The sequence below is a fragment of the Cyprinodon tularosa genome, unplaced genomic scaffold (genome assembly GCF_016077235.1).
Source record: "Cyprinodon tularosa strain WSP-4 unplaced genomic scaffold, ASM1607723v1 ctg181, whole genome shotgun sequence".
Classification (NCBI taxonomy): domain Eukaryota; kingdom Metazoa; phylum Chordata; class Actinopteri; order Cyprinodontiformes; family Cyprinodontidae; genus Cyprinodon; species Cyprinodon tularosa.
The window spans coordinates 863300-890839 of record NW_024038614.1 but is presented as its reverse complement, the minus strand read 5'-3'; the positions used below and the strand labels follow the sequence as shown (position 1 = coordinate 890839).

Below are 27540 nucleotides of genomic sequence, written 5' to 3'. Positions count from 1 at the left end.
CACTACGGCGATTGGAGCATCCGTAGGCTGCACAAAAGTCTGGCATCTTCCTATTAATAGACCCAGCAAATTCCTGTAACATAATGTAAGATGTTTTGACAAACCAAATCGATTGGAAATTATGCATTAATCATGTATAAATTCTGCCTCTTCCACTGATGCAAAGTTGCTGGTTAACGTTAGCAGCTAGCTAAACTGTAACGTTAGCTGCTAACTTACTAACTTTAGGTCTCACTTCGCAGCTTCTTGTTATTAGCCAGCTAACGTTAGGCTAATAATGAAACTCCAACAACACTGAGATTATTGTTATTAGCCAACTAATAGCTACAACCACATCCACAAAGATTGTAATTTACACTAAAGATTAATTGTCATACAATCGTTATTGATAACTTGCGCAAGTAACCGTGATGCACAACTATGCTGCACGATCAAGTCTTTTTTCGACAAGAAAATCTGCAATTTCGACATGTTCAAGCATCAAGAATTATAGCCACGTTCATAACGTTTGTAAGAAACCAAACTGTTTGTAAATCCGTCAAGAATTCAATGAGATAAGAGTATTTGTGTCCGTGCTGATCACTCACCTTACATTAAGTACCACAGAGCACAACAGAAAGCCTGCCTGAGGTAAGATGGCCGCCCGGTGATGACGTTTGAGACTCCGCCGTAAGACATCTAGCCTTTATTATGGATATCTATGGCTGCGACGGCTGTGAAGTCAGTGCAACTTCCGCCTTTTTCTGTGACGTCGTCGTCTATTCCTTTAATTTCAGACCCAGCGAAAACGCGGAAATTTTTCCGCGCTTTCAACGCTAAAATCTCGCGAATTAAACCAGAGTGGCGGGAGCTTGTGTCAGAAGGGGGCTTTTGGAGGAAGAGCAAGATTTAGAGGTAATTATAATATCATTACAAATGTGTCTGCTGTCGATAATTATTTGGTAGATTAATCCAGCGTTACCCTTTATGTAATTAAGATCTGTCGCAGCGCGAGACCATTCTTGTGTTAATATCGGAGTTTGCTAGCTCCCTTTTGTTGCTCGCTATAAAGTAAAGAATGCTCTCTATTCGGAGGCATCGCGTTACCTCGGTTTTCTTTACTGAATATGCAAATAATGTAAAAGTATTCTTTGATTTGCTGCTGCGTTTTAGTTTTAGCCGTAGTTGCTTGAACACATTTTAGCTTCTTTTCATGTTCTTTCCTAAAGTGTTGAGCGTGTTGATACTTCCACCATGTGCCTTGGAAAAGTATTCAAACCTCTTGAAAGTGTAATGTTAAAACTGTCCAAAAAGTCCACTTTATTTTGATTTTCTGTGATTGAAAAAATTCAAAGCTTGCACAATCTGAACCCCCCAGGGTTTAACTTTTTTGAAAACATTTTTGATGCAATCACAAACCTTTAGGGGTGTCTGCTGATCAGCGCACATCTAAAGACTAATATTTCCTTTTTTGTTGCAAAAATGGCCCACATTCTGTTAGATTTGGTTGGTGAGCATTTGTAAACAAGAGTTTCCAAGTGATGCATTTGATTAATAGAACTAGGGTTAATAGAACTAGGGCTGAAACTAACAATTATTTAGCAAATCAATTAAAACTCTCTCAATTATCTTTTCGATTAATTGACTAACAATCGGATAGTCAAAGGTTCCTTAAAGGTTTTCTTTAAAAAAAAAAAAAGAAATTGAACATGTTGAAACAAAAACTTTTAAAAATCTTAAATGCAAAATGTTTACATTTTGTTTTACTGTTTTGCTATAATTACTGTTCTAATTGGATTGCTCTATCAGCTAAAGGAATGTTTTCCAGCCTCTTTACTCCAGTTACTAAATTAGTCTAAGATTATTTCCATAGGCGATTAATAACAATTCATCCAATTAACTGTTTCCTCCCTAAATAGAAATTACTCTTTTTGTAGATGTATTCCTAACAGTTAGGGGTGTTAATCACACCCCTCATGGCGATTCGATTCAGCATCAATTTCCTGACCCAATGATTCGATTATTTTAGACATTCAAGAATACAACCCAGATACGATTCGATTAATTGCTTAATCTTTTTTTTTTTTTTTTTTTTACACCTTACAGGCTAGACAGTGTTTCAAATCTGAAATAAATCAGTTAAAGCTGTAATATCGTTCTGCATTTTAGTTGAGAAACAACAGCAAATAACAGAAGTACTCCACCTATGCCTATGAAGACCTCATTCACTGAAAAATAATAATACCTCTGTGTTATAGATTCTGAAAGGCCTTGCATAAAAAAATACTGAAATTAATGCATAAGTGCATTAGAAGATTAAGTAACAAAAATAGGCCTATACTACAATCACTATAGACAACAATACTCAACAAAATCAGTTCAATGAGTGCAAAAGTGCACTAGCAGCAAATGGTAACAAGCGTGTGTGCAAGCGGAAAGAGGGTAGTGGCTAAAGGAAGCGAGGTAGGAGGGCAAAATAGGTTTAGCGCCACCGCAGCATGGGGGTCAGAATTACGTCCAGGAGCAAATGGCTAAAAATCAACCGGAGGGAAAAAAACAAAACACGAATCGATTCTCTTATGAACGTATCGATACATCGGATCATCGGCTGTTGGATCGATTCATCGATACAAAACGATTATTATTTGCACCCCTACTAACAGTTGAGTATTATTTGACGTAAACTATTGTAGCTCTTGCTATACGGTTTGTGTTGATGTCTCGACGTAAGGTATACAACCCTGGTTTGTATTCCGCCTCTAACAGGAAATACATTAGTTTACATTTATATTTAAAATTTTTAATCAAGTATATTCAGCCCCTATTCTATTTGTATTCCTTTAATTTATGGCCTTTTTGTTTTAAATTCCTTCGCTTACAGGTATGGAGTTCAAACGCCGTAATGGTGGCCCTCCCATGGGAGGTTCGTCCCAAGCCAAGCGAGGTAAAGTGAATGGCGAATGGGAGGATAGTCCATCCCAGTTTGAGGAAGAGTTATTGATGTTTGACGAGGCAGGGATGGATATGGAGGACATGGAGGGACAGGCAGGACATGATGTCATTCCTGTTGGTGAGTGTTGGGCCTTAAAAAAAAAACAGAGGTTTTAATACATTTCTTTAACCACACATTGGCATTTAGCGATCTTGTGTTTAACTTATTTTGGTCTAAATACTGACTTACCTTCCTGTCCCATCAGGTGACCTTTTCTCAGCAGACCTAAACCCACGTTGGAGGAGGCCTCATGCCCCCACACTGGACCCATCCTCTGAAACATTAGTGTTCCAGCAGATTGATCTAGACTATTACCTCGGCAAGTATGAAAGATAGATCTAAATAATGCATTCTGTAAAAATAAAAGATAGAGAAAAAAAGTTGGGTTTGTAGAATACCTGAAGAGGTGGACCAAGATCTGTAAGATGATGGAAAATAACAGTTTTTTTTTTTTTTTGTCCTACAGGTAACTCTGTAGCTGGCATGCCAGGCCAATCACAAGCAAAAGTACCAATCATTCGGATGTTTGGTGTAACTGACAGCGGCAACAGTGTGTGCTGTCATGTTCACGGCTTTGCGCCTTACTTCTATGTTCCTGCACCAAGCGGTGAGAACTTTACCCCAGCCTCAATTGTGATTTTTATGTTAAACTGTATTTTATGTCATGCTTAAGCTTGCAACAAAAAAATATTATTATTAATTATTATTTTGTTCTGAGCTGTCAAACTTTTGTTCATTTTATTTTTATTAGATGCAAATTATTGTGACCTGTATAATCCCTCTTGCAGGATTTCCATTTTCATTTTTCTTTTTTCTCTTTTTATTAGGATTCTCATCTAACTACCTCGGTGAATTTAAAAGAGAGTTGAACTCTGTGGTTCTTAAGGACATGCGCTCCAATAAGGACAATATATCCATCACGGTGCTCGCTGTGGACATCTGCCGCAAAGAGAGTAAGAACATTGAATTCATGTTTTAAGAGAGATCTGTATTTATCATAAACTAATCAGGCTTTAGAAAGCTTGATTTTGTAAATGAATGGAAGCCATAATAGATTAACAAGCCTATATTAAGGGAGTATTTATGTTTTTTAGTAAAAATTAAATTCAAAGCTTCTCTTTTGTTTCGACTGAAGGCATGTACGGTTACCACGGGCAGCGCAGCCTGGATTTCTTGCGGATAACGATGGCGATGCCTCGTCTCATCGCGCCTGCAAAGCGACTGCTGGAACAGGGCTTTAAGTTTGGACCATTTCCAGTCCAGAGCTACCAGGCCTATGAGGCCAACATAGATTTTGAAATTAGGTTGGTATGGTTAAATTTTGATCTTTTTATTTTACTTGAAAAAGCACCTAATTATAGAGGAAATATTTGTCATCAAGACAACATCGGCTTTTTCAGTAGTTTTACATCGAACAGAATGGAAAGTCTGACACGGTATTATTTACAATGAAAAGTGTTGGAGTATAACAGGGAACACAGACATAATGCAGACAATTCAAAGATACTTTATTAATCACAAAGAGAACTTAAAATTTTGAATTAAAAGATTCATATTCGAAAGGGATAACCAAGGACCTTACTAAGCGCCTTCCTCTGATGGTCATGTCAAGTCTTATATCCTAAAGTCTTATAATATGTTTTATATCCATCCAGTCATTAACAGTAAGCATGGACTTTAGCCACTTTTGGTAATAGCTTTCTTTTTTTTTTTACTGGCAACAAACAGTTAATGATAAAAAATCAAAACTACCAAGTAAAAAATCTCCAACAGAAAGTTAATTTTTGAGTGAAATCTGTTAGTAATATGTTGGTGAATCTCTGTGCTCAGAAAAAAAAACCAACTATCATGTGTTTATGTTCAGGCCCTCTGCTCTAATACCTATCAGCCATTTGCCTTAACTATGATAAAACTGCAGATCTACTGTCACTACCTGATCTGTCCCAGAAGCACGATCCATACCATCAGCTCTTTTGCGTATGCACAACCAGATATACATCCAGGGCGCCTTTGATTTTAATTTAGAAAAAAATACATAAATAACCCCCCCACCCCAAAAATAGTAAGTGTACTAAACTATAATGTGTTAAAGGTTAATAATGTATTTCCTGAGAAAATAAATGCCTTAAAATCCTTCCTGGTTTATCACTCGTTGTCCCCAATCTGTACCGGAAATGGGATCCTATGCTACTTCCAGCAGCTAACTGTTTCCGCTTTCGATTTAAATATAAATTAACATAAATCTAGTGTCTTTGAATTTAATTTTTTCCTTTCGTGTTAACATTATGGTATGTAGGGCGTAATCTAAAGAAAGAAATGGCAAAAAAAAAAGATAAACATGGTTTAATCATATCTGCCGGACTAATGTGATCATGTCTGATGATGACGTCAGATGTTTAACTGAGAAATTTAAAAAGCATCAAAATTGTCTCAGAAAAGTCATAACATTTTTTGAAAATATTTATTAGTATTCTTTAGTGAGTTAAGGATATTAATAACTAATTTTAGAACTATAATTACATTAATAAAGGAAACCCGGATGTGTATCTGGTTGCGCAAATGAGCTTCGTGCTTCCAGGATGGATCTGGTAGTGACCCCCTTCCAAGGTATGGCTGACCTCCTGAATGATAGCTGGACAAGGAGAATCAGAAGGTGCTTCTGGAGGAGCTGCAGTGATCCACAGCTCAGGTTCAAGAATCTGTCGGCTGTATAGTATCACTCCTAGTGGAGTAGGAGAAAAAAAGAATGTCTATCGAGAGAGACTGTGAAAAGGGTCTCAATCTTTTAGAAAGGGTTAGAATATGTTGCATAATAATGTTCACAGAATCTCACCATCCAACCTGAATGAGCTTAAGATATTTGAATGGAAATTAGAATATTAAAATCCTAAATATGTTTGTCTTAAAATAAAAAAACAAAACATACAACTACCTCTTTGATTTAAGTAAATCCTTCATATCGTAATGAAATACACTTTAAATCATTGAGTCCCAAAGCTTGGGTTGGGACCCCGCTTGGGGTCATTGATCAACCAGTACGGGGTCTTGAGATCCAAAGCAGAAATGATACAGAAACACTGAATACTTATGTTAAAGTGTTTCCAGATTTAAAAGCATGATTTAAAAATGAACAAACCTTTTTTGGATGTTGATGCTGTTCTGATTATTACACCTTTGGTTGATTGATGTTTGTATACTCAGCCAGTGGTTTGGGGCATGGATTTATGGGTACCATTTTGTCTGGGGACCTCAGTTCTAAATGAACAAACCTGCTGGTGTTTCCCAGGTTCATGGTGGACAGTGATGTAGTTGGATGCTGCTGGATTGAACTTCCCAAAGGAAAGTACAGAATGCGTGAGGAGAAGAGCTCGGCGGCCACAGATTCTCTGACTCCAGGCAAGGTTGGTTGGTGTTTTTCTCCATCAGTACCTATTCTCCATCCATCCTTGCCTCAGTTTCTCAGTCACTTCTCTTTCCCACTGGTTAAGGTTGTCAGCAGTGTAAAACAACTGTTCTCCTCCTTTTGTGTTGGTCCTGCAGGTCTCTTTCTGTCAGTATGAAGTAGATGTTGGATGGACAGACTTGATAAGTCACCCTGCAGAAGGAGAGTGGCAGAAGATCGCTCCACTCAGGGTCCTTAGCTTTGACATAGAGTGCGCAGGAAGAAAGGGTAATCTCTTTTTCTTTGCTTTCTTCCACATTATTTAACTGAGAAAGAAGAACCCAGTCAGACACACGCCGATGATGACTTGTGTGAGCAGATATATATTTTTTAAAGGAAATTTTCTTTCTTTTTTTATCTAGGAATCTTCCCAGAAGCGGATAAGGATCCAGTGATTCAGATAGCCTCTATGGTCCAACGGCAGGGTGAGAGCGAGCCGTTCATCCGGACTGTTTTCACCCTCCAGTCCTGCGCTAGCATCGTTGGCTCGCAGATCTTATGCTTTACTCAGGAGAAAAAGCTTCTAGAGGTAGAGACTCAGCCTCCAGGAGGAGGAAAAAGAAACCAATGCAGCAGATTTTAACATTTATTTTATTTCTTTTCAACTAAATCTTTTTTTTTCTTCTGAACAGAGCTGGGCGGAGTTTTTGAGGACTGTGGATCCAGACATCATCACCGGATACAACATCCAGAACTTTGACTTTCCCTACTTGCTCAACAGAGCAGCTGCTTTGAAGGTTCGATTAAAAAGCCTTTTGAAGCAGTTCCAGCTGTGGTTTGATGTTCCTCTTTGTTACATAGAAAACCTTTTACTCAGTGGCATTACAAAATAAATTTAACTGCAAATCCACCTTCAAATTTATTTAATGAATTTAATTGAATTTAAGATTGTCTTTATGATTGATTTTTATTATTAGAATGGCCGTAAATCCTGGAAAACTCTGGAGTTTGGGTGGGAGGTGGGGGATTGTGTGTAAATAAGGTTAAAGAACAAAAAAGATGGTATAATCTTTGTATGTTGAGTTTATCCTAATAGCTTCGGGAATTTCACTCTACAAGCCTAAGTTTTTGGTATTAGAGATTAGTAGGAACTCTGCTTTATACATTTCTTTAAATAAACAGAACCTTTTGTCGTAAAATGCCCATTTCTCTACAACGGATGAGAACTTTATTGAATCTTAAAACCTTTAATATGCAGCAGATCTATTCATAATCCTCTTTTCAGCTCAGACTAAAACCTACCAGTTTTACTTACATTTTGATCTTCTTTCAGGTGAATTACTTCCCATACTTGGGCCGAATGCGAGGCGTCAAATCAGTTCTGCGAGATTCAAGTTTCCAGAGTAAGCAGATGGGACGCAGAGAGAACAAGACCATTAACATGGAGGGTCGAGTTCAGTTTGACCTGCTGCAGGTGAGCGCTCAGAGTTGAGCTTTTTACATTTAATATTCAAATTCACTGATTAAGTGAAAAGCGTTTCCAGGATCATTTAGTAGTGTTTTTCTCACAGGTTCTTCTCAGGGATTATAAACTGCGCTCCTACACGCTGAACGCTGTCAGTTTCCATTTTCTGCAAGAACAGAAGGAAGATGTGCAGCACTCAATCATCACCGATCTGCAGGTAAGGCCTAGTTTTGTTCTTTTTTTATTTATTGTTTGTATTCAAAGATTAAACTACCCCTGTTTTAATTGATTAATTAATTAATTTTTTTACCTGCATGGATTCCCTCCTTTTTCGGCAGAATGGAAACGAACAAACGCGGCGTCGCCTTGCTGTCTACTGCCTGAAAGATGCCTACCTTCCGCTCCGCCTGCTGCAGAAACTGATGTGCGTGATCAACTACATGGAGATGGCCAGAGTAACCGGCGTGCCTCTCACCTACCTGCTCTCAAGAGGACAACAAATCAAGGTCGTCTCTCAGCTGTTGCGACAGGTGGGAATCACAAACCTAAATGCCGCTAATTTTATTTCTGCTTGTGGGATTCTTCACCTTCGAAATCTATTGGGACACATTTATCATGTATATCTCATTTTGGACGTCAACTGACTACAATCAGTTTACAGATGCTGGCATGTTTGCATGAGTAGATTCATTCATGGATGCTAAGCAAACTCACAAACCAGGGTGTTTGTGCTTTTTAGGCCATGAAACAGGACCTGGTAATGCCTGTGGTGAGGACAGAGGGGGGAGAAGACTACACAGGAGCAACAGTCATCGAGCCAGAGAAAGGGTATGTGCCTCTGTGTCCAAAGGTCTCCTGCTCTCCAGGGGGGTACAGATTATTAAAAGCATTTTTTTCCTGTAGATATTACAGCGTTCCTATCGCCACGCTGGACTTTTCCTCCTTGTATCCGTCCATCATGATGGCTCACAATCTGTGCTACACTACCTTGCTGCAGAAAGGCTCTGCTGAAAAACTGGGGTAAGTTTTCATTCCCTTTGCCTCAACACCAACCCACAAGGAAGAGGTGCAACACAATGAAGATTGCATTGTTTGCTAAAAACCGCCTCCTTTTTAAAAAAAACCTGTTTTACAGCAACAGTTCTGCTACTGGAATTCCTTATCGACCATTTTCTGAGCGAAGGTTAAATGCCGTTTATGTATTTTCTTGTATCATTGTTGATTTTTAAAAGGAAAAAATCTGATTCAGCTTAAGAATCTGTTTTTATTGAAATGGAAGATCAAAAATGGTCCAAAAAAATCCTTTAAAAATCAACGTTATATGGGACTACTTAACTTAAGTGGCATTTAGGTCCGTTTCTCAATATGTGTACTTGTGCGTTCTCATGTGCTCTTGTACTCGTGAAACAGCCTCAGCCCTAGTTCTGTTCCCATTCACAAGAAAACAAGACAGAGATCAGGGTTTCTGTGGGTCATTAAAAATAATTAAAAATCATTAAATTGTTATTTTTTAAAATTAAGGCCTTCATTGGCATTAACATTCATTAAATGTGTTTATTGTGCCATTTAAAATGCTTTCTTAGCGTAGCCGTGTGTGACCTACTGATGGCTCTAATGGCGAGTTTGTTGTTATATTTGGCAAAATGTTCATTTGATTTGTGTTTATCTGACTGTGTTATTTATTATTCCCCTACTAAATGAGAAAAAAAGTAAGAATTTATTATTATCAAGAGACTATTAATAACGGTGTGAAATGCGGCTCCAGACGAGCTGAGCTAGTGATGACGTCACAAGTACGTTTCTGTTCCAATTGACCAATATTTATGCTCCGTTCTCCTCGAGTCCACTTTCCTGTGTTCTTCTCAAGAAACAGACTTGGCGAGGATACGAGTCCATACTCGCATTCTTGTGAATTGAGAAACAGCCAATGACTAATTTCACCAAACCAAATCTCCTGGGATTTGCTTTTAGTGAAGTTCTGTTTGTTTGTTTTCAGACTGTCTTCAGATGACTTCATTAAGACCCCCACAGGCGACCAGTTTGTGAAGAGCTCTGTGAGGAAAGGTCTTCTTCCAGAGATCCAGGAGAACCTGCTGTCTGCCCGAAAGAGGTTTGAAGGACCTTCAAACTAAAAGAAACTGATGAAGACAGTATATTATTGAAATAACATTAATTTGCTGCTGTTATTTAATATTTGGGACACCCGTTCTTTTAGTGGACGCTCTAGAAACTAAGTAGGACAACATATATTTATTTCTATCTGTCCACAGGGCTAAAGCAGAGCTAAAGAAGGAAACTGACCCTTTCAAGAAGCAGGTGCTGGATGGTCGACAGTTAGCCCTGAAAATCAGCGCCAACTCGGTGTACGGCTTCACCGGGGCCCAGGTGGGCAAACTGCCCTGCCTGGAAATCTCGCAGGTTAGTACTTTCTGTTCCAAGACCTGCTCAGCTAGCTTATGGTTGTTTTTGTCTTCCATTTGAGTTTGAGCTTCTTGCCTTGTTTTTATTGTTGTGCACAGATGTAGAGTAAGAGCAGGAACGGTAAACGACTAAGATGTAGGCTTAGGATAAGAAACCACAAAACAGGTGGGAAGTGTAGAGATATTTACATAGACTGTTTAGAAGAAAGCTTACCCCACTTCTCAATGTCTGACTTTGAATCACACCCTCTTTAAGTTCGGCGTACGTGCTTACTCGGATTACTAAAATTATTTCTATTTGCTAAAAGCCACAAAAATGAATCCTCTGGTCCTTTAACTGGTTTGAAAAACTGAAAGGTTGAGACGGTATTTGAGTCAAATCAGACACATCAATTCATTCTTTAACAAATAAAATCAGCTAAAATAACAGGAAGAGCTCTCTAATTGTCTGGTTCTTTGGTAGATATTCCAGGTGTCTGAAGGTTCATCTGTTCAAAAAGCATTGAACAGCCTGATGTTCCTCCTTAATGTTTAGGAAGTAGATTGAGTTCTTTGTTCCAGTTGTAAACATACTGAAAGTCAGGAAGAAAGCGTCTGAACCCTGAGGACCCATCTTAGTTGTAAGAGCGGGCGTGGCAGCGTCGTAGTGTGTTTGTTTTGCTGCAGGAGGGAGCGGTGCACTTCATGAAAATAATTGGCAGCATAAACAAACATTATGTTGAAATGTTGAAGAAACATCTGAAGAGATTCAGGAAAAAGAATCTAAGGTAAAACCTGACCTATTTGGGCGTGCAATATTTAAAGAGAGGCAGGTTTGGTCATATCGCACATTTAAGTAGCAAGACAGTTAAAATGTCTGTTCATGGGAAGAAAAATAAAATAAGAAAATATTATTAAATGAATGAATAGGATTTATTTAAGAGAATAAAAAATAAGCATTTCAAAAAATAATGAAATGATTGCTACAGGTTTAAACAAATGGGTCACACAGCAGCCTGAAGTGGCCCAAATATGCTTCATTTCATTTATCTATTTATTAACAATGAACATTTTTTTTTTTAAGAATGCGACCCAGGCCTCTTGGCTATGTGGTCCTGAATCCAGTATGAATCTGATCTTTTTAAATGTGACCCGTGTCTGATCAGAACCGTTTGATTTTTTTTCAGAGTGTCACTGGTTTTGGAAGACAGATGATTGAGAAAACCAAACAGCTGGTGGAGTCCAAATACACCCTTTCCAACGGCTACTTAGCAGATGCTAAGGTCAGATAATTTTATTTTTTTCTTTTAAAGTTTGCTTTCTATGATTATTTGGTGGAATTTATTATCATAGGATTGACGTTTTATTTTATTGTCTCTCTTAAGGTCATCTACGGCGACACTGACTCCGTCATGGTTAAACTTGGTGTCACCACCGTGAAGGAAGCCATGGAAATTGGGAGGGAAGCTGCTGAGTGGGTGTCATCCCATTTTACACCTCCCATCAAACTGGAGTTTGAGAAGGTAAAGCATTACTAAAGTGCATTTTTTTATTTTAACATAGCCTCCTAAAGTTCTGCTTCCAAAACTTGATTCCTGAGGAACATTTTCTAGTTAAGATTAAGGGTGAAAGATTGTCATTTAGTAATTTTTGAATGGTACAAAAAAGACCGGCCTCTCTTACAATCTGTGGAAACCCACACAGAAGCTTTTTTGAATAGAAGACCTTTGTTTTAATCTCCACAGGTGTACTACCCATACCTATTGATCAACAAGAAGCGCTATGCAGGCTTGTATTTCTCCTCCAGTCCAGACACGCATGACAAGATGGACTGTAAAGGCATTGAGACAGTCCGCAGAGACAACTGCCCTCTAGTGGCCAACCTCATCAACACTTGTCTACAAAAGATCCTCATTGACAGGTAGCAGATGCTTTTGCTGCATGGAAGTTTAACAAAGATGGCTTCCATTTGCATTTATTTCTAAGTATCAAAACTGCCAGATTGCATTAAAGATGCTTGTTTTTTATTTTTTGCAGAGATCCTCAAGGCGCAGTGGAACATGCAAAAGAAGTGATCTCAGACCTGCTGTGCAATCGCATCGACATCAGTCAGTTGGTTATAACGAAGGAGCTAACGCGTACAGCCCAGGAGTATGCTGGCAAGCAGGCACACGTGGAGCTGGCTGAAAGGTCGGCTTGTCTAATGACCTAGCAGCTTATTTTAGCTAAGCTTTAGAATAATCTGTTTTGTTAAAATAATTAGTTTTTAATTTTATATTTTTTACAGAATGAGAAAAAGGGATGCAGGTAGTGCCCCAAACCTGGGAGACAGAGTCCCCTACGTCATCATCAAGGCTACAAAGGGAGTAGCGGCGTACATGAAGTCAGAGGTGAAGCAGCCTTCTCTCCAACCACCTTGGTTAAGGTGTCGCATTTCCCTTTTGGGACACGTTTAACTTTATTTCTATTTCTTCCAAATTTCAGGACCCAATCTATGTGCTGGAGAACAATATCCCCATCGACACCCAATACTACCTGGAGCAGCAGCTCTCCAAACCCCTGCTGAGAATATTTGAGCCCATCCTGGGGGAGACCAAGGCGGAGAGTGTCCTGCTAAGTATGGAAGCTCCTACAAATAGTCGTACCTTTTGCTTAAGTGGCAGTTTTTCAGAACAGCTAATTAAGGGATTTCTGAAGATTTTTGGATGTATTTAGTCAAAATTGTGATCTAAAAACCTCAAACAAATATACATGAAAGTTGGTGGTTGTAAAATGACATGTGGTTTGGAGTTGCATGAATACACTCTCAGATCGACCATTAATTCTTATAGGAAATGATCTCTAATGAAATCTCAATTTTGAAATATAATTGGAGAAATCATTAAATGGCAGTGGTGTGATTTTTTTTTTTGTATTGTTTTTTTATTCAGAGGGCGACCACACCCGCTGTAAGACTGTTTTGACCTCGAAGGTTGGAGGCCTCATGGCATTTGCTCAGAAGAGAAGCACCTGCATCGGATGCAAAGCTGTCCTCAAGACTGATGGTGTGTTTAAGGCTCTCCATCTTTTAATTTTTTTTTCTATGAATGCCATCTTCAGGTTTAAGTATTTTATTTTAGATAACTACCTCTAGCTTTCTAATTCCACTGCCTTAAGGGATTTTTTTTAACGTGTTGTGTCCCTCCAGCGGCCGTGTGTGATTTCTGCAAAAAGAAGGAATCTGAACTTTATCAAAAAGAGGTATTCAAGCAGCTGAAAGAACTTTATTTTTGTTATTGAATAGAAATGAATTCAATTTATCTTTTTTAATTCTCTAGATCTTCCACCTGAACACGTTAGAGGAGCGTTTCTCTCGCCTGTGGACTCAATGCCAGCGCTGTCAGGGCTCCCTTCATGAGGACGTGCTGTGCACCAGGTATAGACAAACTTTATCCTGGTTTAATCGGAAGTGGGGGGGGTTTAGCTGTAAACGTAACCCTGGTGATGTCCTCTGCTCTGCAGCCGAGATTGCCCAATCTTCTACATGAGGAAGAAGGTTCAGAAGGATCTGGATGACCAGAGCAAGCTGGTGTCTCGATTTGGATGGTGATAAAAAAAACCACATCCTGAATGCGAAGCGGAGCTCTGATCCTCTCTGTATTTTCTGTCTTTTTGTGTCTTTAAAAATGTCTCACAATTTTTCATCTTTTCTATGAATACATTTATTAGTAGTGCCTTTTGTTTGTAAAATAAAGTGAAACCATTAGCTGTTGTCAAGTGATTATTTTCTGCCCAGAACTTAAACAAATGCTCAGTAAACACACTATTAAAGCAGCTTTAGATTCAACCGGTTGCTCAATTAGACCTAAAAACCACAGCTCCTCCTCTGGTTTGATCGCTGACTGTCAAAACCTGTGGTGTACAGGTGCTGGTCATAAAATTAGAATATCATGAAAAAGTAGATTGATTTCAGTAATTCCATTTAAAAAGTGAAACTTGTATATTATATTCATACATTACATACAAACTCATATTTCAGATGTTTATTTTGTTTAATTTTGATGATTACAAATGACAAATGAAAATCTCAAATTCATCATATCAGAAAATTAGAATATTACTGAAGACCAATAAAAACAAAGGATTTATAGAAATGTTGGCCAACTGAAAAGTATGAACATGAAAAGTATGAGCATGTACAGCACTCAGTATTAAGTTGGGCCTCCTTTGGCCTGTATTACTGCAGCAATGCGGCGTGGCATGGAGTCGATCAGTCTGTGGCACTGCTCAGGTGTTATGATAGCCCAGGTTGCTCTAATAGTGGCTTTTAGCTCTTCTGAATTGTTGGGTCTGGTGTATTGCATCTTCTTCTTCACAATACCCCATAGATTTTCTATGGGGTTAAGGTCAGGAGAGTTTGCTGGCCAATTAAGAACAGGGATACCATGGTCCTTCAACCAGGTACTGGTAGCTTTGGCACTGTGTGCAGGTGCCAAGTCCTGTTGGAAAATGAAATCTGCATCTCCAAAAAGTTGGTCAGCTGCAGGAAGCATGAAGTGCTCTAAAACTTCCTGGTATGTGGCTGCGTTGACCCTGGACCTCAGAAAACACAATGGACCAACACCAGCAGATGACATGGCACCCCAAACCATCACTGACTGTGGAAACTTTACACTGGACTTCAAGCAACGTGGATGAAGTGCCTCTCTTCTTTTCCTCCAGACTCTGGGACCTTGATTTCCAAAGGAAATGCAAAATTTACTTTCATCAGAGAACATGACTTTGGACCACTCACCAGCAGTCCAGTCCTGTTTCTCTTTAGCCCAGGCAAGACGCTTCTGACGCTGTCTGTGGTTCAAGAGTGGCTTGACACAAGGAATGCGACAGCAGAAACCCATGTCTTTCATACGTCTGTGTGTGGTGGTTCTTGAAGCACTCACTCCAGCTGCAGTCCACTCTTTGTGAATCTCCCCCACATTTTTGAAGGGGTTTTGTTTCACAATCCTCTCCAGGGTGCGGTTATCTCTCTTGCTTGTACACTTTTTTCAACCACATCTTTTCCTTCCCTTCGCCTCTCTATTAATGTGCTTGGACACTGAGCTCTGTGAACAGCCAGCCTCTTTAGCGATGACCTTTTGTGTCTTGCCCTCCTTGTGCAAGGTGTCGATGGTCGTCTTTTGGACAACTGTCAAGTCAGCAGTCTTCCCCATGATTGTGTAGCCTATAGAACTAGACTGAAAGACCATTTAAAGGCTTTTGCAGGTGGTTTGAGTTAATTAGCTGATTAGAGTGTGGCACCAGGGGCCATCAATTTTGAACCTTTTCACAATATTCTAATTTTCTGATATGATGAATTTGAGATTTTCATTTGTCATTTGTAATCATCAAAATTAAACAAAATAAACATCTGAAATATATGAGTTTGTATGTAATGTATGAATATAATATACAAGTTTCACTTTTTAAATGGAATTACTGAAATCAATCTACTTTTTCATGATATTCTAATTTTATGACCAGCACCTGTACTTTGTTTAGGCCTAAATTGTTTATGCAATTATTTAAGATATTTTTTTCCATGTTTTTCTAACACCTCCTGAAAATGGTCCAATTAGGTCAAAGGCCCTTTATTTAATAAGTATAACGTCTTGCGTGTTTAATATGATTTGAAAAATAATTACTGTATAATTTAAGTATAAACACTTCTGCTTTGAGAGGGACTACAGCTGTGATACGGCATAGATTCAGGCCTAGCAGAGGATGGTGAGGGGAGCTAAGAAGCATCCCCCCATCTTTCTCCAGGGATCTTTCCAAAGCTGCTGCAGGAGCAGAGCTCTGAACATTGTCTGAGTCCTAACAGCCTCTGACACTTTTGAACAGCTGCCATCAGGCGAAACGGTCCCACAGACCGCTGCATAGCTTCCTGCCTCCAAGCTGTTAAAATGCTTAATCATCTGAAGCTATTTTATCTATTTAAATTAATAGAGATCTGTATACACTGCATTACAATGAAATGACTGACTGGATTGATACAGAGAGGCTTTTAAAGAATGCAACTTGAGATGTGATTATCAATTACTGTGCATTTAGCATTTTTATTTATTTTTACACTGGGGGATGCATCAAGTAGTTCTACAAAAATAGAAAACTATTGGTGACAGATCCTTGTATCTTTTTTTTCCTCCTTGTATAAACCAGCCATCCAGCATTGCATAAGATCAGAGAACTGATGAACACTGGCTTCAGCATGAGTGCAACTAATACCATGCACATTTTTCTCACAACATGCCATGACAGTGCTGTAACAAAGTGGCAGCAGACAGTGAGTTTTAAATGCAACCAAACACAGTGTTACACACGATGCGAATATTCAGGCGAATATTCCTGAGTAAACTTTGAAAGTGGCACAAATTCATTCTAATAAACTGAAGTGTATAAAGTGAACCCGGGAAACAAACTCACTAGAAGGATGTACTGCTGTTATGTTTCAGAGGGTACAAAGATCTGTTATAAAGATGTGATAGCTACATTTCTGAAACGAATGGAACAACCTAACCTGAGCAAATGTCCTCCCATTACAAAATATACTGAATTTATTTGTTCTCTTGCAATACAAACACTTAAGTATGATAAAAAAAAAAGTCAAAGTAATTAATGCGATCGCAGACTGAGCTCCTCCCCCCATATTATTGTGCAAAGTGCAGTTCTGCACAGTTTACAGTGAAATCCTTAAGCAGATGAAAATGACAAACATGGCGACTGGGCAACAGTTGCAACAATGAAAATCGATTCCATTTTCACTGACGCCTCCGTGTTGAGGGGCAGTGTGCGAGTCAGGAGGGGGCAGTTAGATACAAGTGCTCTCAGGGATGCTGGCAGTAGACGTTTCGGTATGCTATAGTATAATGCAGCGTCTCGGATTGCTTTTCTTGCTCTTCTTGTTGCTGCGGTTGGTCTCCTTGTATCTTCTTATCTCCCGCACTAGTGAATAGAAGGCTTCTTCTACACCCTGCAAGACCAAAGCAGAAAATATATGTGGCACAGAACCCAGAGGTCAACCAACAACTGGATTGGAAAACTTTCATAGATTTTTCTGCTGGACCTTTAGTCAAAGTTTCAAGCGTAATATAAAAAAAAAAAAATTAATTCTTATTTTTAGCCCAAAATTCCTTTTTGAGTCTAAAACATTTCATAAGAACCAAGAAAATAAGTGTTGAAATATTTACATCCATGCTTATAAAAAAAAACAAAACATGAAAGTCTTTTTGGTTTGAATGTTTTTTTTTGCATCCTTCAAACACATTTTTTAATCAGATGCTGCATCTATCAGTAGTGGAAGGAAATAGTGTGATATAAAAATGTGCACATTCAACATGTATAATTGCAGGGTGATTTGTGGAAGGTGTCTGAGGTGTGACGTTTGTGCTTCCAGAGCTGTCCAGGTGGATTAGGCCCAACCTAAATGCCTATGATTATTTAAGAGAAATCTGGAATTTCATTCATTTTAAACCACAATTAATTGATGGCTGCACAGTGTGTACTGTGGGTAACACTGCTGCCTTCCAGCAAGAAGGTCCTGGGTTCAAATCCCAGCCTGGGGTCTTTGTGCATGGAGTTTGCATGTTCTCCCGATGCATGTGTGGGTTCTTTCCAGGTACTCTGGCTTCCTCCCACAGTCCAAAAATATGACTGTTGGGTCCATTGACTTCTCTAAATGATCCTTAAGTGTGTGCGTGTATGGTTGTATGTCTGGAACGACTTTGATGAATGAACCTTTCAATTATTGTTCACTTAGATGAACTGCAGGTGTGCACGTTTCCACCAACCTGTCTGGTTTTAGCTGAAGTCTCAACGAACGGCACGCCGTAATTCCGCGCCAGATCCTGGGCCGTCTTTGTCTCCACCGTGCGGGAGCTTAGATCGCTCTTGTTCCCCACCAGCACCATGGGAACACTGTCACTGTCCTTCACCCGGTTGATCTGCTCTCTAAAATGACAACATGTGAATAAAACATAAAAACCTCAAAGAGTCAGAGGCTGTCCTTGATGAGCAGGTGTTTTCAGCCACCTATTTGGGTCAGATACAGAGGCCACATTGAATATAAAGTTCACGGCAACAGAGCAGACAAATCTTAACTCAAAAAAGGAAAAAAAAAAAAAAACTTAGAGGCAGCACAGCTACAGGAGTTGTCCTAAATGGCCTCATTTTAACCACACTCAGCTGTTTCAGCGATAAACGAGGACAGTTCCTGATCAGCAGGAAATAGCCCTGATAGCTGTGTTGTCCTACACTAACCAGGCGTCTATCTTACGGTAAAGTGTGACTCAAACCACTGAGTACTAGTATGATGTCAGATCTAGCACAATTTCATTAGAAAATATATAATTTAGAGCCGCCTTTGTTTTTTTTTTTCTTAGTCATTCTATACCTGTAAAGATGAACATCCTCAAAGGACTTTGTGTTGTTGATGGCAAACACACAGAGGAAACCCTCTCCAGTCCTCATGTACTGGTCCCTCATGGCGCTGTACTCCTCCTGACCTGCAGTGTCCAGGATGTCCAGCAGACATGTCTCCCCGTCAATCACCACCTGCTTTCTGTAGGAGTCCTGCAGCACAAACAGCAATGTTCAGGTAGACAGTAGTAGCATCCCAGCAATTCAAGGCCCTGCATCATGCTTCAACAGGACGTCAGTGATTTACATCTGAGTGACGGGTGAATTCAACTGATAGTGTATTTCTGATGAGCTCCAAAAAGCTTTTCCGGAGTTACCATGTCCTGCATGACAAAGATTATCCACAGCATATTCTAAGTGGGCTGCAGACTTTAATCTGTCAGACCCCGACTGATCTAAGTGGGATAATTTCCAGCTTAGAAGAAAGAATTGGTTTGGATCCGTGAAAATATGGCTTGTGTTAATTATGCCACTGTTATGAGGCGCGATGTCCTTTGCATCTATTTCACAGTTATGAATTTGCAGCATCTCTGCTTAAGAAAAACAGGATCTACATAAAGATGGGCATGTTCAATCGCAGTAAAATTAACCTTTAAAAGACTGACGCCAGAGCCCCCCTCCCACTGGTTCCCTTCCCACTGGTGGTCAACTGGCTTAAAAAAAAAAAAAAAAAAGCTCCTACATTTTCCTTTACTTCCCAAAAACACAAATTCAGCTCTTTAGAAATATTATAAGTATAATATTTTGTTGGTGGTATTTGGTTAATATTTGTTGGTTGTCTGATATAAAATCAGAAAACCACAGCCTGGAACATACATGCAGATACTAATATTAAAGAAACTGTTTTAATACCAGTGCACATCTGACAAGCTAAAGGGAGAAGAACCTCTGTTAAAAACATTCAAATACAGACCAGCTATATGTGAAGATCTAGCAAACTGCTAGCGTCAAATCAATTGACTTTAGCTTCAGCATCATAGATTCGCTACTACCAAGATGCTACTGTGTTTTCACTCAAACCAACCCATGCCTCATATCTACATCTGGAAATTCCAGTCAAATAAGAGTCATAAAAAGAGTACTGAAAAAGAAACTGCTGCAGTATATAACTGAATACTTAAGCTGCTCATTATTAGGCTGAGACACGTCCTCAGAATTATGTCCTGCTTGTAGGAAGCGCAAAAAATTATGATTCCAGTCACACAAAATAAGAAAGTGTGTGGAAACAAAAGGAACACATTTGGTTTCTCTTATTGTAGCAAACAAAAAAAAAACAAAACAAAAAAAAACACATTTTAAGACTTGTCAAGATTTGTCAAGCTCTGAGCAGCATGTCAACAACCCAATAATAGAATATTTCCTTATAAGATGGCCTGATTGATTCATAAAGAAATATTAATTCAATTCAGTTTATATTTATATTAGGGCTGCAACTAACGATTATTTTAAAAATCAATGAATCGGCCGATTATTTTTTCGATTAATCGATGAATCGGACAAAAAATATTTTTTATATTAACCTCTTTATTCCAAAATAAACATTTTAGACAGAACAAACAAGCACACAAGTACAGGTTGCTCATTAACTGTACTGGTGCAATATGAAAAATAAATGTTAGTGTTAAAACTACGCAAACTTACATGAGAAATGTAGCTGTACATCCACAAAATATAGGCTACTTTGTTTCATAAAGTGCAAAAAAAAACATTTTTGTTTTTAAAAGCCCCTAAGGGGTTCAAACAATAGGGCCCCCCATTTCAACAAATGAGTTTTTTTAGACTAGAAGAGCTCTGCCTTTTAACCCATTTAGGCCGGGAAAGCATTACCGCATTTCTACCATTCAAGCCGGGGGTGCTGTTGCGTCATTCTACCATTGACGCCGGGAGAGCATATAAGTCAAGCAAGAAGAAAGAAGTTTTTTTCAAGCAAACATGGAGGAGTTTGACAGAGAAGAGTTGTCGGAAGGCAGTGATTTTGAGGAGTGTGTCGGCTTTGATGACGGTATAGATGAAATGATGACTTTGAACGCGCTGAACCAATCGAACTACCACCGCAATGCACGGAGTGTTTTCAACCGCACACCTGGAGTGAAAGTTGATTTGCCTGCAGACGCCACACCGCTGCAGGCATTTGAGCATATTTTTAATGAAGAACTTTGGATGCATCTAGTTACCGAGACGAATAGGTACAGTGACCAAACAAACCAAACTCCAACAAGAGCAAAGATGGCAAAGTGGTCACCCGTGACTGTGACGGAGATGAAGACATTTATTGGGCTGTGTATGTAAACCTCTCTTCAGGACGCAGTTCCCCCAAAATATGTCCCGGGACAGATTTGTGGCCATCTGGAGGTAGGTTGTATGCAATTTATAACACAGACATATGCATTATTATGCATAATAATACTGTTAATAAGTAATCATCAGATAGTTATTTATGTAATGTTTGTTCTTTATTTTGAAAACGTTTTATATTGCACATTCTCAATGAAGACATGATCACATATGGAAAAAATAAAAGGTTGAATTTTTTTTTTTTTTGATTACTGCTTTTCACATTTTTTTTTTGGAAGAATTTCAAAGATAAAATATATTTTGAGTTCTATCTGCTACAGAAGCTGAGATATCAATAATTAAGGCGTTGACACAGTTGCTGAATTTACAGAAAAACTTCAGGTTTTAGGGGTATTTTTTAAAATCGGCCATAGGTTTTTAAGGTGTTTTTTCCAGGCGTTTTAGGCCTAAATGGGTTAAGACAGGAAAGTATAGCAGTTAAAGTTGCTACTTGAGAAAATACTGAACCATAGAGATAAAAATAGCCCTGTGATTCAAATTATAAATTGTATTTGGAATAAAAATGAGAGAACTAGGGGTGCTAAAAAACACATCCTCCAAAGACTCCAATTTACATGGGAATGTGGCATATAATTAATTGACATATTACTGATCTTGCTGGATTTTAATCTGCTTTACTTCCATAAATTGCAGGATCTTCTTTACTTTATCTTTACCAGAAGATTTAAACTTTAAAAGCCTTGCCCTCATAATTTGCAAGTTAATTTATTTATAAAGAAAATATAAACGCTGCTTAAGCTAATTCAAATGAAATTAAAAGTAAAATAAGTAGCCAACTTTATCACTGTCTGTAACCTACTAACACGGTAAGAAAAGCATCACCTGAGAAACTAACGTTACGTTTCCCCACTTTAAAATGAAACAAACATGGTCGCTCACCCTGCTGATCAGCTCTCTTCACTGCCATTGAAGGCTCCAATGTGTTTTCTTTTCAGGTGCTGCATCATAACAGTGGTGCTTCCACGCCATGTTAATTTGTTTTTACAAAAGTTGCATGTTACGACTTTTTTCGCTTTACAAAGCGCAGGCTATTTTAATTATTGTGATCAATTTGCGCCGTCAATACCGGCGCATGAGCGCTTCATTTGCAATCCTGCGGCTCTGACTGCAGCGCTGAGAGGGACTCCTGCGGGAGCGCCGCGGGAGAACAGGGTTGGGATGGGGCAGGCGCCCCACGGCAATGACGACAACGGCGGATGACGTATTAATCGCGCGACACAACTAATCGATAATGAAATTCGTTGCCAATGCTTTTAAAAGTCGATTTTTATCGATTTTTTATCGATTCGTTGTTGCAGCCCTAATTTATATAGCGCCAATTCACAACACATGTCATCTCAAGGCACTTTACAGTTCACCAGATCATCCAGTCAAATTGATTTAAAGTTTTCTTTCTAAGGAAAACCAGTTGATTGCATCAACTCATTAACTCGAATACAATTCCTCACACTAAGCATGCTTGTAGCGACAGTAGACAGGAAAAACTCCCTTTCAACAGGGAGAAACCTCCAGCAGAACCAGGCTCAGTGTGAGCGGCCATCTGCCAAGGCCGACTGGGGTTCAAGGAGACAAAAAACAGCTGTAAAAGTTGGCCTGGTCCAGGAAACACACAGACAGGCAGACGAGCTCCAAGCCAGCTCCCATGTCAGAGGATGAAGAGTGCACATCCAGCCAGTCACAGTCAGAGAAACAGGACTACACTGGAAAACAAGTCTATCTCCAACATCTATTAGAAAGGCTAAGGGGTGCAAAACAACTAACTTCAATGTCTGAAGTATTTTGTGTAAAGATCAAGTAATTCTGGCATAAATTAACAATCTGTAATAATCTAGTAATGGTTGAATCTACATGACAGTAAAGTTGAAATCCAGAAACAATTGAATAGATTTACATAAGATCAAAATTCTAAAGGGGAATCATCATTCTGTATTAATAACCATTATTTTACATCTTCATTTCTTAGTTTTCTCCTTTTTGCATCTGTAGCATTTATGACAAATTAAGACAGCAGGGACTTTAAAGAGCCAGGCAAGCATAAAACTCTAACACACCCACACATTTTATAGCAAATAAGGCTTCCTGGAGCAGAGTCCTCCCTGTGATCAGCGGTTTCTCACCTCGATAGTGGGATCATATTCGTCCACAAAGTGGTTCTGGATCAGCTGGATGGTGAGAGCGCTCTTCCCCACACCTCCAGCCCCGACCACCACAAGTTTATACTCAGTCATACCTGCATTTAAAAAAAAAGAAAAAAAAGGAACGAATCAACAGGTGGACTCAGTTAAAACTGAAAGCCACGATTTCCCAATCTCCTAATCCAAAGAGTATCAGGTGATCATTAACAGATCTATCCTCCACCCCCCCTCTCCTCTCCTCCCTAAACTGACATGGCGAGGAGTCTAACCCAGATTTATCTCCCCATAAAGACGCTTTTCTCTAAGTTAAGACTCTTGTATCTCTGCTAAGTCGAGGCGAAAGAGCGCTGGAAGAGAGAAAACGCCTTCAGCTACGCTTACCTGTCCGTGCGGCTGTGTAACGCTGGCGAATGAAAGTTGAGTTTCCGACAGATAAATGAGATTAGCTTGCTACATAACGTTAGCAAGATTATTTCCTTATTCAAAACTGGTTGAAAAAAAACTTAAGTGTCTGACAACTTATCTCTCAGAAAAAAAATGAGAATGTGACTATTCGCGCTGGACAATCTTAAAGGTTAGCGGAAGAATGTTCGACTTTACACAAATATCTACGGGAAAGAAAATGTAGTAATTCCTACTTTTTCTCAGCTGAGGTTCATTGTAAGTGAAGCGTTAATCCCCTTGTAAAGCAACCAATAGAAATGAGGTATCAAAGATAGGCTTCCCTCTTGTCCAATCACAATAAAGCTTTGGTTTATAGCCCCACCCATAGACAGCAGAAGTACCCAATCAGCAACAGTTACATCTTAATTTGGGCGCGGCTTCTCCAGACAGTTTTTTCCCTTTCTTGCAGATCCTTCTCTTTAACTTCGCCCTCTGATGATGAGCTTTACGTAACGGCGTCGCGCTTCATCTTTTTGAACTTGCAAAATAAAAAATTTAAGTATTTTTCTTTACTTAAAAGCGAGCGTCTTTTGATGGTTTATTTTGAAAAGTTATACCCGGGATTTGCACCGTGATGTTATGTTTTTCTTAATTTAAACAATGTATCCCGAGACGACTGAGCTCTTACTGCACTCTGATGGTAACTTTGGATAATTGCAACTTTATATTTACATCATTATATGTAGCGATAATAACCTTCATAATAAAGATAACCTGTTTTTATATAATAAAAAAAACTTTCAACAAAATAGATAAGAAAATAATCACTTCTCCCTTAGATCATGAAAACAAACAAACAAAAAATAAATAAATAAATAAATAAGAAAATATTGAACTAACTTCCCATTTTGTCAGCAGTGTTTTGGCTTATTTAAGCCTTTCAAAAGAGAAAATAAAGAGGGTTCGTTTTTCAAAGTCCTATTTTACCATGTCATTTTTACATCTAATAATATTGTTTATGTAACAATTACATTTGGTAATTTTATTAAGGATACCCATGAGCTGTTGCCATGGCAAACTGCTAGTCTTCCTGGGGTCCAGATAAAAAATATATATACAAAAGCACAGTCACAAAAATATTACATTTCCAAAAATGTCATTTCTTAAAAGATGGTTTAGAAATGATCAGAGAATGCACAAAAGAACAAGTAAAATAAATCAGCCATTAAAAAAAGTTATATTCATGACACTAAATGTGTGATCAACAAGTTCAATAGTTCAATATTGACAGTTTTTTCAAAATCTTTTTGAAGCTAAATATTAAAATCTAGAGCTAAATTTGGAACATTTAGCTCTAGATTCAGGCAACATTTCCAATCTGTTTCTGTGCAGTTTTGATAAGCCTGTTTTTAATTGTGTCTTTGGTTTTTTTCGTCTTAGCTGACAGAAATGGATTTCTGCTGCTTTAGCTGTTCTCTTCAGGGTTTGAATTGTGTGTTCAGAACTGTCCCTTTTACTTTTGGTTAAGAGTGGATAAGTCAGGTATTGTTGCTTTTCTGTCATCTCAAACCAGTCAGCCTAATCTCCTCTGACTTCTAATATGTTTCCTCATGGTCATGTTATGAACCAAGTCACCCTAATCTCCTCTTCTTTCTCCCCTGATCAAAAGCTCAGTTTAACCAAGGGAATCAATAGATTTTTCTAAATGGAACATTTTATCTTTATAGACAAAGATCTTTTTTTGTATTAGTTCTGATTTGTACCAGTTTCTACAAAACTTTTTGGGATGTTTCAGCATCCTCTAGTGGTGACGTTAAAAAAATAAACATTATCCTGATAGCTTTGTGACAAAAACATAAATTAGTGTAAATGAGAGGGATACTCATCTGTATGTAATGGTTATCATTGTTAGGATTTATTATCAAATCATGAAATCAAATGAGAACCCATTTGCACTTCTACACCTCCATCATTGAGTCCATCCCCACCTCCTCCATCGTCATCTTATACGCTGGGGCCACCACCAAGGACAAGGGCAGACTGCAATGTGTCAGCCGGTCTGCAGAGAAGGTGAGTGGTTGCAATCTTCCATCTTTTTAGGGTCTGTACGCCTCCAGGACTCTGGGGCGTGCAGGGAAGATTGTGGCTGAGTTCTCACACCCCAGCAACAAACTAAGTCACTTCCCTCTGAAAGGAGACTGCGGTCCATTAAGACCAAAACCTCACACCACAAGAACGGTTTCTTCCCATCTGCTACCAGCCAATGCAATATATACTATAGCTATATACTATATATTGCATATAGTATATTGATTGTTTTATGTTGTATATACAGGTGCTGGTCATAAAATTAGAATATCATGAAAAAGTAGATTGATTTCAGTAATTCCATTTAAAAAGTGAAACTTGTATATTATATTCATACATTACATACAAACTCATATATTTCAGATGTTTATTTTGTTTAATTTTGATGATTACAAATGACAACAAATGAAAATCTCAAATTCATCATATCAGAAAATTAGAATATTACTGAAGACCAATAAAAACAAAGGATTTATAGAAATGTTGGCCAACTGAAAAGTATGAACATGAAAAGTATGAGCATGTACAGCACTCAGTATTTAGTTGGGCCTCCTTTGGCCTGTATTACTGCAGCAATGCGGCGTGACATGGAGTCGATCAGTCTGTGGCACTGCTCAGGTGTTATGATAGCCCAGGTTGCTCTAATAGTGGCTTTTAGCTCTTCTGAATTGTTGGGTCTGGTGTATTGCATCTTCTTCTTCACAATACCCCATAGATTTTCTATGGGGTTAAGGTCAGGAGAGTTTGCTGGCCAATTAAGAACAGGGATACCATGGTCCTTCAACCAGGTACTGGTAGCTTTGGCACTGTGTGCAGGTGCCAAGTCCTGTTGGAAAATGAAATCTGCATCTCCAAAAAGTTGGTCAGCTGCAGGAAGCATGAAGTGCTCTAAAACTTCCTGGTATGTGGCTGCGTTGACCCTGGACCTCAGAAAACACAATGGACCAACACCAGCAGATGACATGGCACCCCAAACCATCACTGACTGTGGAAACTTTACACTGGACTTCAAGCAACGTGGATGAAGTGCCTCTCTTCTTTTCCTCCAGACTCTGGGACCTTTATTTCCAAAGGAAATGCAAAATTTACTTTCATCAGAGAACATGACTTTGGACCACTCACCAGCAGTCCAGTCCTGTTTCTCTTTAGCCCAGGCAAGACGCTTCTGACGCTGTCTGTGGTTCAAGAGTGGCTTGACACAAGGAATGCGACAGCAGAAACCCATGTCTTTCATACGTCTGTGTGTGGTGGTTCTTGAAGCACTCACTCCAGCTGCAGTCCACTCTTTGTGAATCTCCCCCACATTTTTGAAGGGGTTTTGTTTCACAATCCTCTCCAGGGTGCGGTTATCTCTCTTGCTTGTACACTTTTTTCGACCACATCTTTTCCTTCCCTTCGCCTCTCTATTAATGTGCTTGGACACTGAGCTCTGTGAACAGCCAGCCTCTTTAGCGATGACCTTTTGTGTCTTGCCCTCCTTGTGCAAGGTGTCGATGGTCGTCTTTTGGACAACTGTCAAGTCAGCAGTCTTCCCCATGATTGTGTAGCCTATAGAACTAGACTGAAAGACCATTTAAAGGCTTTTGCAGGTGGTTTGAGTTAATTAGCTGATTAGAGTGTGGCACCAGGGGCCATCAATTTTGAACCTTTTCACAATATTCTAATTTTCTGATATGATGAATTTGAGATTTTCATTTGTTGTCATTTGTAATCATCAAAATTAAACAAAATAAACATCTGAAATATATGAGTTTGTATGTAATGTATGAATATAATATACAAGTTTCACTTTTTAAATGGAATTACTGAAATCAATCTACTTTTTCATGATATTCTAATTTTATGACCAGCACCTGTAGCTATAGATTCTGTATATTGTGTTGTCTGCACCATCAACATCAAGTCAAATTCCTTGTGAGTGCAAACCT

At 38.8% G+C, this 27540-nt stretch overlaps 2 protein-coding genes across 4 annotated transcripts; one reads left to right on the top strand and one right to left on the bottom strand.

Moving 5' to 3' along the window:
* The first annotated feature begins 742 nt into the window (after nucleotides 1-742).
* On the top strand, nucleotides 743-13968 carry pold1 (polymerase (DNA directed), delta 1, catalytic subunit). Of its 2 annotated transcripts, XM_038282254.1 has the most exons (27): nucleotides 743-894; nucleotides 2861-3049; nucleotides 3177-3290; nucleotides 3438-3578; nucleotides 3799-3924; nucleotides 4107-4275; nucleotides 6258-6372; nucleotides 6512-6641; nucleotides 6776-6942; nucleotides 7046-7150; nucleotides 7687-7827; nucleotides 7925-8035; nucleotides 8157-8348; nucleotides 8558-8646; nucleotides 8722-8838; nucleotides 9815-9928; nucleotides 10089-10236; nucleotides 11405-11500; nucleotides 11603-11740; nucleotides 11963-12138; nucleotides 12255-12407; nucleotides 12505-12607; nucleotides 12702-12834; nucleotides 13148-13261; nucleotides 13405-13457; nucleotides 13535-13632; nucleotides 13719-13968. In XM_038282254.1, the coding sequence occupies exons 2-27, from the start codon at nucleotides 2863-2865 to the stop codon at nucleotides 13804-13806; spliced, it is 3318 nt and encodes a 1105-aa protein (XP_038138182.1). In that variant the 5' UTR covers nucleotides 743-894; nucleotides 2861-2862; the 3' UTR covers nucleotides 13807-13968. The 2 variants fall into 2 exon arrangements, with proteins under 2 accessions (XP_038138182.1, XP_038138181.1); XM_038282253.1 differs by having other exon boundaries at nucleotides 8558-8838.
* Nucleotides 13969-16578: 2610 nt separating this feature from the next.
* On the bottom strand, nucleotides 16579-23806 carry zgc:55558. 2 transcript variants are annotated; one of them, XM_038282256.1, is made up of 5 exons: nucleotides 23779-23806; nucleotides 23123-23235; nucleotides 18625-18803; nucleotides 18023-18182; nucleotides 16579-17205 (listed from the first exon to the last, which is right to left on the bottom strand). In XM_038282256.1, exons 2-5 carry the CDS (start codon nucleotides 23231-23233, stop codon nucleotides 17092-17094), a joined length of 564 nt encoding a protein of 187 aa, XP_038138184.1. In that variant the 5' UTR covers nucleotides 23234-23235; nucleotides 23779-23806; the 3' UTR covers nucleotides 16579-17091. The 2 variants fall into 2 exon arrangements, with proteins under 2 accessions (XP_038138184.1, XP_038138183.1); XM_038282255.1 differs by lacking the exon at nucleotides 23779-23806 and adding an exon at nucleotides 23522-23772.
* Nucleotides 23807-27540: the final 3734 nt, after the last annotated feature.